Source organism: Hippocampus guttulatus, chromosome 3, assembly GCF_054856545.1.
Source record: "Hippocampus guttulatus isolate MCC_2025c chromosome 3, RoL_Hgut_1.0, whole genome shotgun sequence".
Lineage (NCBI taxonomy): Eukaryota > Metazoa > Chordata > Actinopteri > Syngnathiformes > Syngnathidae > Hippocampus > Hippocampus guttulatus.
Genome location: NC_141263.1, coordinates 14,859,612 through 14,876,164, shown reverse-complemented (window position 1 = coordinate 14,876,164; position 16,553 = coordinate 14,859,612). Strand labels below are relative to the sequence as shown.

Here is a 16,553-nt window from a genome sequence, read left to right as displayed (position 1 = left end):
CCAATCAGCACAGGCCCAGTGCCTCTTATCCAGCCAGCTGCAGGCCTCGCTCTTCTCCACTCCACTGTACTTTACTTTAGTCCACATGACCACGATTAGGCCCCTCTAACCCAAACAACGAGAGAACGGATCTCATTCCCAGACTTGACTGTGACACCTGAAGGAGCGATGAGCGAGTGCGACGCCCTTTTTGTGCTGAAAGTCCTGTTCTGTTTGCTCCTAACGTGTCATGCCGTAGATGGAAGGAAGATGAGAGGACATCCAGCTGGTGAGTCACCTGCTCCGAAAGCACACGAGTGAAATACTGACAAATTCAAGTCCAGAATTAATATGTTTTATCGATACACACATACATACAAATCTGTGTGTGTGTGTGTGTGTGTGTGTGTGTGTGTACGGTATAAACAGATACAATGTTTGGTGACGTGCAGTTGTCCTACTAGTGTGCAGGTATATACACGTGTAAACACACATACATCTGTATCTGCTCCCCCCCCCCCCCCTCTCTCTCTCTACCCGACAGAGTTCCATTCAACGGAACTTGTTGAGAAGTACCAAAGAGGTCCTTATGACCTGGAAAGACATTCAAGCATTTATTAGGGTGCACTAGTAGAATGACTAGCATATTAATAGTTTTTTCCACTACTAGTGCCACTTTTGGAATATTAATATGCAATTAAGCCTTACTAATACCGAGCTGCATTTGGGCCAACTAGTAGGAGTGCCTCACCCATAGGTACTCCATGCACCGTACAAGCACCAAAATCCAATCCACTTTCTCCTCACATGTAACGTTGTTGTCCGACTAGCAACGTCCTTTTATTTATTTTTATTTTTTGTTAGTGTGCCTGAGTTATTCCACAAATGCACTGAATCGTCTTACTAGTGACGACGAAGAGTGTACTAGTAAATCGACCTTAAACTGGATATTAAGGATATGGAATGCATACTTTTTCCACTACAGACTTTCATTACTGTATGACACATTTCTGCACAGTAGTAGGATAACTTAAACATACAAGAAGGCTACTAGTGCAAGAAAATGCCTACGAGTTAATCCTAGTAGTGTTCCTCGTGCAGCTCTTTGGGCGTGATTCCGTATTGGTAGACCAAAAGTGGCACGAGGTGGAGATACATATTTCTAGTAAGGACGAGTGCACAGAATTGTCTTACCAGTGAGGACAAAGGCAGCTTTTTGGAAAGTCCATGTACTTGTGTATAATTGCACAAGCAGTTTTCCATCAATTTGAGCATTTACTCGCGATCCATGATATCCAGTTTAAGTTCTATGCACTGGTACACTCATTGTCCTAACTAGTGGGACAACTTTTGCATACCAGTAGGACAACTACGTGTATTTGAAAACTGTGTGCTACTAGTGATATAAAATTGCACTAGTTAACATCTAGGTGTCAACTAGCGCAGTTATGCCTCATTGGTGACATGCAGTTGTCCTACTAGTGTGCAGAACTGTCACAGAATGGTGGGGGAAAAAAAACATTACAAGCGAAACACAATTGTTCTATACTAGTGCGCCAAATTGTCTGGTACAGTTATTTTTTAACAGTGGTACATTGTCTCCCTCTAGTGGTAGCTGAAAGCATCACTGAATTACATGTTCAAACTGCATGATGCAATGGTGGCTTTATTATTATTTTTTTAAATCTATTATAGGACTTTTGTTACGTACAGTTCATCTGTGAATGACTTTCATGCCCAATATAGCGTTCGTGAGGACCTGAAGTGCACTAGTAGCTGGAAACTCAAGCTTGATATCAAGGCGATGGAATAAATGCTTAAAAAATGGCCTCATACAATGGCTGCGCTACCACATAATTCCATCAATATGTACCCTTGCATACTGTTTCGATATGACTTGTAACTATTCACCTGCGAGCAAACATGAGTGTGCGTCAGCTGTGTTGTGTTACTCACAGATAAGTGTGTGTGTGTGTGTGTGTGTGCACATAATTCCATCAATATGTACCCTTGCATACTGTTTCGATATGACTTGTAACTATTCACCTGCGAGCAAACATGAGTGTGCGTCAGCTGTGTTGTGTTACTCACAGATAAGTGTGTGTGTGTGTGTGTGTGTGTGTGTGTGTGTGTTTTCTCCCCGAGACGTGGCCGTTCTGGGAGACAAGAGGGTCCCTGTGAAGGCAAAAGAGCCCCACGTCAGCAGCTCGGTCTTCCGGCTATTGGTGGCGAGGGGGGACACCTGCACATTGGAGCCGCCGCAGCTGCATGGCCTCTCGTCCTGCGGCTTCAACGCCACTAATCCCCTCATCATCATCACTCACGGGTGGTCGGTAAGGTCACGCTGCCGGCTGGCTCGCTTGTGAAGCGTAACGGCGGACGACTCGCTGCGGCTACACCTGCGCACTTTAATGAGGGTCTATCAAAAAGATCACAATGCTCACTTTTGATTGGATTAGTCATTGAACAGCTTGTTTTATTATCCTGCTTGTAGTTCATACTGACCGTCTGTGTTAAATGTCCCTCTCATTTAATAATTAAATTACGTAACCATAATTTTAGAAACAAGAAGATGAAGTTCAGGTCTGCAATGCTGTAAACTGCAATCGCGGTTTCAACAGGCACGCGCACACATTTTTCACACATTTTTTCACATCACACATCTAAAGCGCCATCAAAAAGGGCAACCATCAGCAAAAGCATTCATACGATGAAGAAAAACCTGTGAGATTTATTCCATTATTATTAATATTATTATTATTATTAAACTTTATTTTATTGTAGTGGTTGTGTTTATTAATCGGGATTTCAATAGCCATCAAAAGTGTTTGTTTGTTTTTTTTGTACAATTCTATACTATTTGTCAGGCCATGAGTGGTTGATTTTTACAATTTTTAACCCGTTTGAAGTGCTGAAAATAGCCTGCTCGCTTTGGCGATGCAATATGTTAATGGCTCAGCAACCACACACATTTATTTATGTATTCATTTATTTATCTTTGGCCTGAAATGTGATGATTTTGCCCAAAGTCGGTTTTTTGTTGTTGTTTTTTTTTTTTAAATGCAGAAATATGGATGATACCAAGAGTAATTTCTAATATTTTGCAGCATGACTGGCACAAATTATTAGAAACGGAGCCCAGCAGTACATTTACAGTACTATAAACAAAATGTATTAAAAAAAAAGTTGAAATCAACTGACTTTAGCAACAACATGAAGAAGAAAAGTTTGTGTTGCGATCTTTGGGCAGATGGACGGCAGGATGGAAAACTGGGTGATCAGGTTGGCCTCCGTCCTCAAGACTCATCTGCGAGACGTCAACGTCGTGATAACCGACTGGCTGTCCCTGGCTCACCAGCACTACCCCAAAGCGGCTCACAGCACGCGCGCGGTTGGAAAAGACATTGCGCATCTGTTGTCCTCACTCAAGGTACCAGAAGGGTTTTCCACAGCTGTAGGACAGCTGCACAGTAGTTCGACGTTTGAACAACGTGGCGCTGTAAAATAGGAAAAGCAAAACAACCTAAATGGAATAACCGTTCAATGAAAATACATTTCATAAATGTTATATAAAAGAGTATACCTAAACTAATAGTAGGAGAAAAAACTAGAAGGTCAGATGCACAGTACTGCTACTATTGGATCTGTTGGACTTAATGGATCTTAAAGGGGAAGTCAAGCCAAAAACCTTCTTGACAATATTATGTTGAATGCGGCCCCACTAGTCTAAACACGTTATCCTGATTAATATTGCATTTGTGCTCTATGACTTAAGCAGCAAAATCCAACCGTTTTATTTCCTCTACCTCAAAGGCCAGCGATTTTGTTGTCGATTAAAAATGACATTACAGCTGCTCAGGGCTCAGATTCCGACCAATCACAGTTCAGCTTGCGATCAAAAGATAACCAAACTCAGAAAACAGGTGAGTCGTGATTGGTTGACACCTGAAAAGCTGTGATGTCCTTTGCATGAATAGTAGTCGTATCTGCAAAATTAGTCAGAATGCCGCAATTAGACTATTGGGGCCGCATGGAACATATTGTTGCAAAGGGAATTTTTGACTTGATTTCCTCCTATGAAATAAATGCTGAATTGGCTTCCTATAATATTAAGTCGTAATAGATTGCTATTACTCTCACTCTCACAGGAGCACTATGACTATTCATTCCAGAAGGTTCATTTGATTGGTTATAGCCTCGGCGCTCACATCTCTGGATTTGCTGGAAGCCACTTTAAAGGACGAGACCAAATAGGAAGAATTACTGGTGAGTTTGATGTGGACAAATATGGTGATGTGTTCACGCGGCACAGCCATTCTTGGTGACGTTTGACATTTGCGCAGGTCTGGATCCGGCCGGGCCGTTGTTTGAAGGCATGTCGCCAACGGACAGGCTGTCGCCCGACGATGCCGAGTTCGTGGACGCCGTTCACACGTTCACCCACGAGCGTCTGGGCCTCAGTGTGGGCATCAAGCAAGCTGTGGCTCATTATGACTTTTACCCCAATGGGGGCGACTTCCAACCTGGATGCCACCTGCACAACATCTACGAGCACGTCTCCCAGTACGGCCTTCTTGGTATGTTGCGCTACAAGCGGTCAAAACATTAGGTACACTTACACAATGAAAGCTTTCATAGCTTCCATTCTTCCATTTTCAAACATCACAATCACATTCTCACACGTCTACACGCAGGTGCAGTATTTCCAGTTCGTTTTTATTCCCCTCTCGAAAAGATAAAAACTATTAAGAACAAATAATAGTTGAGTTAAAAGGTTATCGGTCACGACTGCTGAAAAAGGGCTTTGATACGTCTTTTTTTTCGTAGCGGTATGAAGTGGCACGTGAACAGGGGTGTGTAGGCTATTCATAGCTACTGTACAGTATATCATAAAGAAATTAGTTTTGTAGTGGTTGTTCAAGGCTCCTCACAAGATCAGATTTGTTTTTCCGGATGGAATATCGTCACATGCTGGCGCATATGTGCTAAGGCAAAACATGTCAGTCAAACAGGAAGAGCTGCGGCGCATCCTCCTCCGCTGCTCTGTCATAACATTGTTTTTTCTTAATTGGTGCCGCCACCTCAAAACAGAGATTTGAGGAGCCTGGATGCACTGAGCCCGTTCATCTTTGCTGGTGTTGACAGTTTCTCCTTGTGTGCATTGGAGCAGATGAATTTAATTCCCTCCAGCTGAGCGGGAGCGGCTCGACGATTCGCGGTGTTTTGGTGCCTCTCAATGAAAAAAAAAAAAAAAAAAAAACGATGAGTGCCACATTAAAGCAACTGTCACGCTCGAGAGTTAATTAGCAACATGTGCCTTTCCTTCCTGTGCTCGGTCCAAGCATCTGAGGCAAGCTGCCTCCAGGCTACGCAGTCACATGATGACTTGAAAGGGGACGTGACAACGTCAACGTGTGACAGGTGTCAGCTTTAGACAGGTATTAGGTCCACCTACTGTATGTATATTTTCATGTTGTTATGAAAACCATTCACAGCCAATCAGTGCCGAAGCCAGCTGTGATCTCGACTTTCCAAAATAGTTTTGGGATTTTTTCCCCCAATATAAGATGTATAATTTTACTATGATACGTTTCCCCCACTTATCCACAAGTTAGCTAGTCTTTATTAACAAACTAAATAATTAAAAATAAAATTAGCCACTCACCGTTTTTGAATACTTTTACTTCCAATGGTAAACTACATTCAATACTGTATTAGAAAATCAGTATTGATAACTTAAGTGCAGAAAATTTTAAGATACTTCAACTGTTTTACTCGAGTAATATTCTCCAAGGTGACTTTCTGTCGAAACTAGTAGACAGACAAAATAACAATATTCACAGGCATGTATTCTTTATCCTTAGCGAAGAAAAACAACAAGAGGTAACTAATGTATATCCATACTTGATACCTGATACTTGATAGCTGTATTATACTGCCCCCAGGTGGCCAAAGTGCAAACAACAGAAGCAAATGATGCTTTTTTGCAAGTTTAATTCTTTACATTCTATTCAATTATGTCATGACTTCAGTACAGTACTATATATTTTTTAAAATATTTTAAAAAGTACATATTTTCCATCATCTTATGGCATCAATAATCTACACAAACAACTTTTGCACAGTACTGCATGTGACATGAATAAATACAGCAATATCAGTGCTACAGGGTAGCCAGGGGAGGCCAAGTAAATGGACGATCAGTTTTTTTAGTGCTTTTCCACCTCTGGTACTCAAAGCACTTTCCACTGTTACCACATTCGCCTACTAATGACACAGCATCAGGAGCAACTGGGGGTTCAGTGTCTTGCTCAAGGATACTTCAACGTGGTCGCAATGGCCGGGGAGTGTGAAACGACCACTCTAGCACTGAGCCATGCCGCCCCTAAGACAGACAGACGCATGCGCGGCCAACCCTCACTGAGCTGTTGTATCGGCTTGGCCACCCCATTGAAACATTTCTAGCTACGCCCCTGAGCAATGTCCCATTCTCATTCTATGCTGCAGGCTTTGGGCAAACGGTCAAATGCGCCCACGAGCGCTCTGTGCATCTGTTCATTGACTCAGTGCTCAACGAGGACCGTCCGATCAGAGCGTACAGGTGCAGCGACAACCGGGCCTTTAACAAAGGCGTCTGTCTGGACTGCCGAAGGAACCGCTGCAACACGCTGGGCTACAACATCAAAAAAGTCCGAACGGGAAAACGCAGCAAGAGGCTCTACCTGCAAACACGCTCCAGGATGCCCTTTAAGCGTACGTCCATCTACATGTATCTCCTTTGCCGTTTACAGGCAGAAAATTAAATTTAGTTTGTTCTATGACCTCCTGTGCAGTTTATCACTACCAGCTGAGGATTCAGTTTGAGCAGCCCATGCAGAGCACCACACCCTCTCTCAGCATCTCCCTCACTGGTACCAAAGAGGAAAGCGGAGCACTCCCTCTCGCCTTGTGAGCACGACCCTCCATTCACAAGCGTACGCCATGTGTGTGTCACGCATTATTGCAAGCAAGACAGCATTTACAATTTAATAATTCACGCCTGTGTAAAAATCTGCGTGATGCCTCATAATGAGATGTCGTATGTAACATTGTTTCATTTCTCAACTCGGCAAGCACGGAGCAGGTTCTGGGGAATAAGACGTACACCTTCCTGATCACCATGGACAAACATTTGGGGGATTTGATGTTGCTCAAGTTCCACTGGGAAGGTTCGGCTCTGTGGAAAGACGTGTGGAACAGAGTGCAGACCATCATGACGTGGGGTGGACGGGACACCAAACCACTGCTGACTGTGAGCAAAATCAGCGTCAAAGATGGCGACGCACAAGAACGGTATGAAACACTCCCCATTTTTTTTCAAGGGATGCCCTTTTTTTTTTTTTGTATCCGTGTCAGCTGATTTTGAGGACATGTAGATTCAACAGTCTGAAGAAATATTGATGGAATTATTTGGTCAACAAAAATATGTTCATCAAAACAGAATGCCATCCATCCAGCCATTTTTTGCCGCTTATCTGGGGTTGTGTCGCGGATCCTCAAAACAGAATGTTTTCTAATTTACATTCTTCCAAGTAGGCACCTTTTGCCCAGATGACAGATCTGCACATTTCGGTATTTTCCCATTTAGCTTTATGATGCGGATGATGCTTTGTGATCTGGAATGACTTTCAGTTCACAACTGTGCATTGTCAAGACTTAATAACTTACATTTCTTGACCTCTTAATGGTCATTTTAATTTTAAGATATTTACAAACATGTTTTATTTACAAAGCCTATCTTGAAAAAAAATCAGGGTGCCTCGAAAATGCACTTCTACAGAGGATTTTTTTTAAATCTCTTAAGTCACGTCATTCAAGGTTCAGAGCCAATTAATATGCAACAATAACCCTGGGAAACAGCAAATTTTTCCATGTGTTGTAATTTATCGCTATGACGTTTCAGAAAAAAAATCCACCTTTATTTTGCTGGACCTAATCTTTTATTCATAAATATTACTAAATATATAACAATAGTACATATTCTATTTATGTTCATATATGATAAGCCAGTGGGGTAGATTAAAAAAAAAAGGAAGACAAATTCGTGATCAAGAACAATTTCCAATGTGACGTCAACACATCCTCGTAGATGTCTTTTCTATCAATTTGTATTTGAACATTTAAGATATCCTTTATTTGTCCCACACTGGGGAAATTTACAGCCTCCAGCAGCAAGAATGTAGGCAGAAAGAAGAAAGAAGAAAAAACAAACACCGTTCAATTAAGTGCAATATAAAGACATAAATTTACAGTCTCTCATGCTCATGTGCTCTTTTTCTTCTGCCAGGACATCTTTTTGTGCCATGACAAATGACGAACGGCATGTAGAAATGTCCAAAGTTAAAGTGTTTGTGCGTTGTCAACAAGAGCCAGGAATGAAGCACAAGAAGAGGACGCACACGTAACTACCCAGTCAGCAAAATTGGTCTGGCCCAGCTCTGGGGCAGACACGGCACGTACACTCGGCCCACATGCCTCAATGAATGACGGTCCTGCAATGGCCCACGTCTGGCATCCATGATGTGGGCCACATTCGGCCCAGATCTGAGCCGCATTGTAAAACCATATCTGGCCCTACTCGGACCCGACGCTGGGCCAGAACAGGTTCCTGATATCAGCCTGAATTCAACATCAACTAAGCCACATCTTTCATGAGCCATATTTGACCCACATTAAAAAAAGTCTCAAAAACGACTGTTATAAAAATATGTTTATTGTCATAATTTGTGAAGCTACATATAACTCCACATACACTGGAAAAATGCACTTTTCTTTATTTAACAGTGAACACAAAGTCCGAATTGGGATGCAGCTTACTCTTGAACGGTATTTTTCTGTCCATCAAATTGTTGCACTCTCCATGTCCTCTTTTCTTCTCATGCTCTCCTTCCTGTCACCATCCCGATCAGCAGCCAGATGTAGCCATCTTTTGATTGTGACATCAATTTCCTGGTCTGAGGCCCAAGATGTTAGGCTGTTAGGTCTCACAGCGGCTGTAAGAACTGTAAGAAAAAGGGAATGGACAGTGTGTTAGGAAAAATAAAAATTTGTACATGTCATGAACAATGAATGGTCAGTAAAAATAACCCCTGAAATTTCTTATAATAATAATAATAATAATAATAATACATTTCATTTATAAGCGTCTTTCAAGACACTCTAGGACACTTTACAACCAAAACTAAACTAGGTGTGACCCTGTGGAGCGGAATATTTGCCACCAAAAACTAAACGTGAATAACATATAAATAGTTTATACTGAATTTGAATTACATGAATTGAAGGTCAGTAGTTCGGATAATGGATGGATTTGTATATTTTACTCTGAATCAGATTGAATAACTGAATCTGAATTGTACAATCTGAATTTGAAACGATAGACTTTTTTTTCTTTGAAACTGTATTTGATCCTCACTGAAAATTAAATTCTGTTTATTTTAATATTCAGTCTTACAAATACAAAATGACGTTTTTTTCAACGTCAGATTTTGTTTTTGAATTGAGGTACTAAGTTTTAAATTAACTCTATGGTCAAGTATGAAGTATCCGGTTTGTATTGCAGCAAAGGGAATCAAAATTAATTTCATTGTATTTCAGTGCAGAAAGGCGTCTTTTTGGCAGCACCTCTGACTGTTCAATCACCTACATTTTCACAAGTGATGTGTCGGTCGAGAATGAGCCGGTACAAAGAGGCTCTTTGAAGTGAAGGATGAGCCGTTTTTAGCCGAAAAAAACGACCATGTATAGTAAGGCGTTTTTAGCCCAAAAAAACGACCATGTATAGTAAGGCGTTTTTAGCCCAAAATACGACCATGTATAGTAAGGCGTTTTTCGACGAAAAAAAACGACCATGAGTAGTAAGGTGTTTTAACAAAAAAAACCCCGACCATGTATAGTAAGGTGTTTTTAGACGAAAAAAACGACCCTGTATAGTAATGCGTTTTTAGACGAAAAAAAAGACCATGTATAAGAAGGCTTTTTTTGACGAAAAACCCCACCATGGTGTTTTTAGGCGAAAATAAATACGACCATGTATAGTAAGGTGTTTTTAGCCGAAAAAAACGACCATGAATAGTAAGGCGTTTTTAGCCGAAAAAAAGGACCATGGATAGTAAGGCGTTTTTAGCCAAAAAAAACGACCATGTATAGTAAGGCGTTTTTAGACGAAAAAAAACGACCCTGTATAGTAATGCGTTTTTAGACGAAAAAAAAGACCATGTATAAGAAGGCTTTTTTTGACGAAAAAACCCACCATGTATAGTAAGGTGTTTTTAGGCGAAAATAAGTACGACCATGTATAGTAAGGTGTTTTTAGCCGAACAAAACGACCATGAATAGTAAGGCGTTTTTAGCCCAAAAAAAACGACCATGTATAGGAAGGCGTTTTTGGACGAAATTTTTAGCCGAAAAAAACGACCATGTATCGTAACGCTTTTTTACACGAAATATTTAGCCGAAAAAAACTACCATGTATAGTAAGGCGTTTTTAGCGGAAAAAAATGACCATGTATAGTAAGGCCTTTTTGGAGGAAAAAAACGACCATGTATAGTAAGGCATTTTTGGATAAAATTTTTAGCCGAAAAAAACGACCATGTATAGTAAGGCGTTTTTAGCCGAAAAAAACGACCATGTATAGTCAGGCGTTTTTAGCCGAAAAAAACGACCATGTATAGTAAGGTGTTTTTAGCCGCGAAAAAAAAGACCATGAATAGTAAGGCGTTTTTAGCCGAAAAAAACGACCATGATTAATAAAAAAACACAACTCCATTGCTCTATGTGGTGCTTTGGCTCAGTGGTAGAGTGCCACACCAGAGGTTGAGTGTACGATCCCTGGTTATTGCAACAACGTCTACTCTTTAACCACCATATACAACTTATTTGAGGAAAAACACAAAACAACCCAAAGGTTTATTGTGGTGGGTTAGCTCAGTGGTAGAAAGTTCAAGTCCCAAATCCAGCGGTTGGGTGTTCGATTCCCAGTGTTTGCAACAAGGTCACATATTTCTTTCACCACCATTTGCAGCTTTATTGAAGAAAACACAAAACAAACAAGAAGTTATGTGGTGGTGTGGCTCAGGGGTAGAGAAACTATGTCCCAAACTAGCGGTTGGGTGTTCAATCCCCAGATGTTGCAACCATATCCCTTCTTTCTTTGACCAACATGATAAGTAAGGCTGATTGAAGCTGTTTTTTGTATCGTAAGGAGTTTTTCGCCCAAAAAAACGACCATGTACATAGTAAGGCGTTTTTAGCCGGAAAAAAACGACCACGTATAGTAAGGCGTTTTTGGACAAAATTTTTAGCCGGAAAAAACGACCATGTATAGTAAGGCGTTTTTAGCCGAAAAAAATGACCATGTATCGTAAGGTATTTTTAGCCGAAAAAAACGACCATGCATAGTAAGGCGTTTTTAGCCGCGAAAAACGACCATGTATAGTCAGGCGTTTTTAGCCGAAAAAAAACGACCGTGTATAGGAAGGCGTTTTTAGCCGAACATATTTATCATGTATAGTAAGGCCTTTTTTGGACGAAATTTTTAGCTGAAAAAAACCACCATGTATAGTAATACGTTTTTAGCCGCGAAAAAAACGACCATGTATAGTAAGACGTTTTTAGCCGAAAAAAATGACCACGTACAGTAAGGCGTTTTTGGACAAAATCTTTAGCCAAAAAAAACGACCATGTATAGTAAGGCCTTTTTGGACGAAAAAAACGACCATGTACAGTAAGGCATTTTTCGACAAAATTTTTAGCCGAAATAAAACGACCATGTATAGTAAGACGTTTTTAGCCGAAAAAAATGATCACGTATAGTAAGGCGTTTTTGGACAAAAATTTTAGCCAAAAAAACCCACCATGTATAGTAAGGCGTTGTTAGCCGAAATAAAAAAACGACCGTGTATAGTAAGGCGGTTTTAGCCGAAAAAAACGACCCTGTATAGTAAGGCCTTTTTGGACGAAAAAAAAACGACCATGTGTAGTCAGGCATTTTTGGACGAAATTTTTATCCAAAAAAAAGGACCATGTATAGTAAGGCGTTTTTAGCCGAAAAAAAACGACCATATATAGTAAGGCGTTTTTAGCCGAAAAAAAACGACCATGTATAGTAAGGCATTTTTGGACGAAATTTTTAGCCGAAAAAAACGACCATGTATAGTAAGGCGTTTTTGGACGAAATTTTTAGCCGAAAAAAACGACCATGTATAGTAATGCCTTTTTGGACGAAAAAACCGACCATGTATAATAAGGCATTTTTGGACAAAATTTTTAGCCGAAAAAAACGACCATGTATATAGTAAGGCGTTTTTAGCCGAAAAAAACGACCATGTAAGGCGTTTTTAGCCCAAAAAAAAAAAAACGACCATGTATAGTAATGCCTTTTTGGACGAAAAAAACGACCATTGATAGTAAGGCGTTTTTGACCGAAAAAAACGGCCATGTATAGTAAGGCGTTTTTAGCCGAAAAAAAAAAAAACGACCATGTATAGCAAGGCGTTTTTGGACGAAATTTTTAGCCAAAAAAAACGACCGTGTATATTAAGGCGTTTTTGACCGAAAAAAACGGCCATGTATAGTAAGGCGTTTTTAGCCGGAAAAAAAAAAAAACGACCATGTATAGTAAGGCGTTTTTGGACGAAATCTTTAGCCGAAAAAAACGACCGTGTATATTAAGGCGTTTTTAGCCGAAAAAAACGACCATGTATAGTAAGGCGTTTTTAGCCGAAAAAAACTACCATGTATAGTCAGGCATTTTTGGACGAAATTTTTAGCCGAAAAAAACGACCATGTACTGTATATAGGAAGGCGTTTTTAGCCGAAAAAAACGACCATGTATAGTAAGGTGTTTTTAGCCGAAAAAAACCGACCGTGTATAGTAAGGCGTTTTTAGGCAAAAGAAATTACCATGTATAGTAAGGCGTTTTTAGCTGAAAAAAACGACCATGTATAGTAAGGCATTTTTAGCCGAAAAAAAACGACCGTGTATAGTAAGGCGTTTTTAGCCGAAAAAAATGACCATGTATAGTAAGGACTTTTTAGCCGAAAAAAACCCTACCATGTTTAGTAAGGCGTTTTTAGATACAGGGTCGTTTTTTCGGCTAAAGATAAGATAAGAAAACCTTAATTAGTCTCGCAATGGAGAAATTCCCAAAGTTATGAAAGGAAGAAGTAGAACAACAAAATATAAGAGCTGCTGGAAAGGCAGCCACTCTCGCGGCGCCATTTCGAAGTCAAAATAACAAAAATAACACAACACAACACATAGGACACAGACAGTCGTGCAATCTTCACCAATTTTCTGCATACACTTTGTTGTCTGAAGCAGTTCTAGATGAAAGAGGAGAGGATCAAAGTGTCCTTTCACCAGTGGATCAGAGACGTCATGCTGAAAATGTGCACACGTCTGCTACAAGCTAAGTATTGAAAGCAAACACGAAGCTGTAGCGTCCATTGACGAAAAGAGATGAGTTCATTTCTCCTGTCCCACGTAATCCGCTTCAAACTCCAAGCCGCGACTCCCAGTTCCAAATCCGCATCGGCACTCCGCGCTAACGCTCCTTTCTTCTCATCGTCGGCTCCTCAAGACTTACATCCATCCAGCCGCAGACCGTTCAACAGCACCGATCTCTCCGCTGAACAAGCGGGGCTGTGAAAAATGCTGCCCATTACAGACGTAAGACACAAGCGCCCCGGGACTGTCCAGCAACGACAATCAAATGGCGCCGACATTCCTCCCAGTCAAAAACAGTGCTGGTATACCCATGCTGCCGAGAAGGCGCAACCACCGAGCACAGTCTCCTCTTTAATGAATGTCGAGGCCAAAAAATGCTGAAAAAAGTCCACATCAGGTCCACACGACGTAACAACAAACACAAAGGGACAAAACAAACACAAAAACAACAAAAAAAGCAAGGCTCATGAGAGCACTTGCTGACAGCTTCCTACTCGGGCGCCATCTTGAAACACCTTACTCTACATGGTCTTTTTTTTTCGGCTAAAAATGCCTTACTACACATGGGCGTTTTTTTCGGCTAAAAAAGCCTTACCATGGTTGTCTTTCTCGGCTAAAAACGCCTTACTATCCATGGTTGTTTTTTTTCGTTGAAAAACGCCTTACTATACATGGTCGGTTTTTTTGGCTAAAAACGCCTTACTATACATGGTCGTTTTTTGGGGTTAAAAACGCCTTACTATACTTGGTCGGGGTTTTTTCGGCTAAAAATGCCTTACTATACATGGTCGGTTTTTTTCGGCTAAAAACGCCTTACTACACATGGTCGTCTTTTTCGGCTATTAAAAATATTGATTCTGTGTCTTTTATGCATTTTTTTTTCATTTTTAAATTATCCTGCGGGCCTGATTGAACCTCGTGCGTGTGTGTGTGTGTGATGAATGGAATTCCGCATCGGTGTGCAATTGTAAAACAAGGCTGTGTGTTGAAAAAATAAATCTGAAACTGCATTTAAGGGTGGCTCAATACTGGCTGGCCATATACGGGCCGGAGTTGTAAATTGATTTCTGGCCCAAATACTTCACTCCACAACTGGCCCTCATCTGGTTTGCCAGAGTCAAGCCGGTGCCTCCTTTGACACTCCTGGGCCGTGTTCGGCCCACATGCATTATGCCAGTGCTGACTCAAGGCCAGCTGTGCCAGCTTCATGCCGAATCCGGGCCCGATGCCTTTGCTGACTGGGTACACCGAAATGTGGCAGAACCGCTCTATGGACTGGTTTTCGCTTTGGGCTCCGAGGACGTGCAGCTCAAAGATTGGGAAGGTCGCAGTGAATGTGTGAGAGAAACAGGAGAGAATGTGCGGTTGTTGTGAAGCAGCCTGTTAAGTGCGTAGAAATATTTGATTACATCACAACTTACCTTCCTGAGCAGATGGAAATCGAAAAAGTAAGGTCGTGTTCTAACATTTCCGACATTTGGGAGAAAAACTGTTGAAAACTTGCCAGTTCAGCTATTATCGGGTGACACCAAACTCATTGAATTCCCATTAGGAAGTTCAGTAGCATTTTCTTGACAATTCCAGGGATTCGATTTCATTTTATGCTTGTAAATGTGAAAAGAAATAAAGAAAAATGCAACAAAACTGAATCAAACCCAAGACTTCAGCAATAAACTGATCATTTCTGTTTTGGCCTTTTTCACTTCCACAGTTGCAAAAACACAAACGCATGCGTGAAACAATTTGACGAGGGTTGAACAACTCAAGACCATAGGTCACAAAAACAAGCACAATGACATCAGTAAAGTTGCACACCTAAAGTTGTACTACAATTGATGCTCCTGGTCACTTAAAAAAAAAAAAATACGGTGCAACGATTATCCGCACCAACTGCACACACGTCATCGTATCGTATTGTATTGCTCCATTGATCACTTTCTCTGCCCATTGTCGCACAACTGTCATCGAAAATGATATACAGATCATGGCTCTCTGCATAAAATGCATATCCATCCATTTTCTGAACCGCTTCATCCTCACAAGGGTCGCGGGGGGTGCTGGAGCCTACCCCAGCTGTCTTCGGGCAGTGGGCGGGGACACCCTGAACTGGTTGCCAGCCCAATCACAGGGCACATAGAGACGAACAATCATCCGCGCTTGCGCTCACAACTAGGGACAATTTTGAGTGTTCAGTCAGCCTGCCATGTATGTTTTTGGAATGTGGGAGGAAACCGGAGTACCCGGAGAAAACCCACGCAGGCCCGGGGAGAACATGCAAACTCGACACAGGAAGGCCGGAGCTGGAAACAAACCCAGTATCTCTGCACTGTGAGGTTGACGCGCTAACTAAAATGCCTATATTACCTGAGACTAAAAATTCCAAATTAAATTCAATTATGACAAATAACGCATTGGTTCATCGTGAAACTTAAACCAGGGCTGAAATGTGGACATAGTTCCAACAACGGTATTTATAAACACTCAAACCTGACAAATTTGATCACTATTCAGACTCATCATCCGAACAGCAATTCTGGCGTACGTGAACCGATTCATTATTCTGACAGACGCTTGTTTCTAAATACATGAAATAAACTTTTTACTTTGGATCGTGCAAAATGGTTAATTGGTGATCATCTCAGCTCACAATGTGCTATTTTCTTCTCAAACAGGACATGACTAATACAGTATATAAACATGAAGAAAAAGTACTCCATTTTAAAATAATTGCATTGTGACAACTTACCTGTGCCACAACAAGCCCTGGTCTCCCCTACTTGGTGATTTTTATGTATTTCTTTTTTAACCATTCAAATTTTCCTCTGTGGTGTGTGAAAAGATTTATACTTTACTTTAGAAATAACCTTGTTTTTTGATGAACAGTTGGGCTCTCTATGCTATTTTCATGTTTTTTCATATTGGTCGCAATGTATTTTTTGAGGTGGGACTTTAAAGTTTGAGAACCACTGCAATGAGCCATTAAATGCCTCTTTGGGGAAACTGCTGACATGACATTGTCCAAAAATTGATGGCATCTGGCAAAATACACACGCGCGCGCACACACACGCACGTATGCATTACTT

General features: G+C 41.0%; 1 protein-coding gene across 1 annotated transcript; it reads left to right on the top strand.

The window, feature by feature from the left end:
* Positions 1–15: 15 nt before the first annotated feature.
* Positions 16–8,719, top strand: lipca (lipase, hepatic a). The gene is made up of 9 exons (XM_086107306.1): positions 16–268; positions 2,125–2,312; positions 3,230–3,409; positions 4,128–4,245; positions 4,323–4,556; positions 6,487–6,732; positions 6,813–6,927; positions 7,093–7,311; positions 8,306–8,719. Exons 1-9 carry the CDS (start codon positions 169–171, stop codon positions 8,421–8,423), a joined length of 1,518 nt encoding a protein of 505 aa, XP_085963432.1. The 5' UTR covers positions 16–168; the 3' UTR covers positions 8,424–8,719.
* Positions 8,720–16,553: the final 7,834 nt, after the last annotated feature.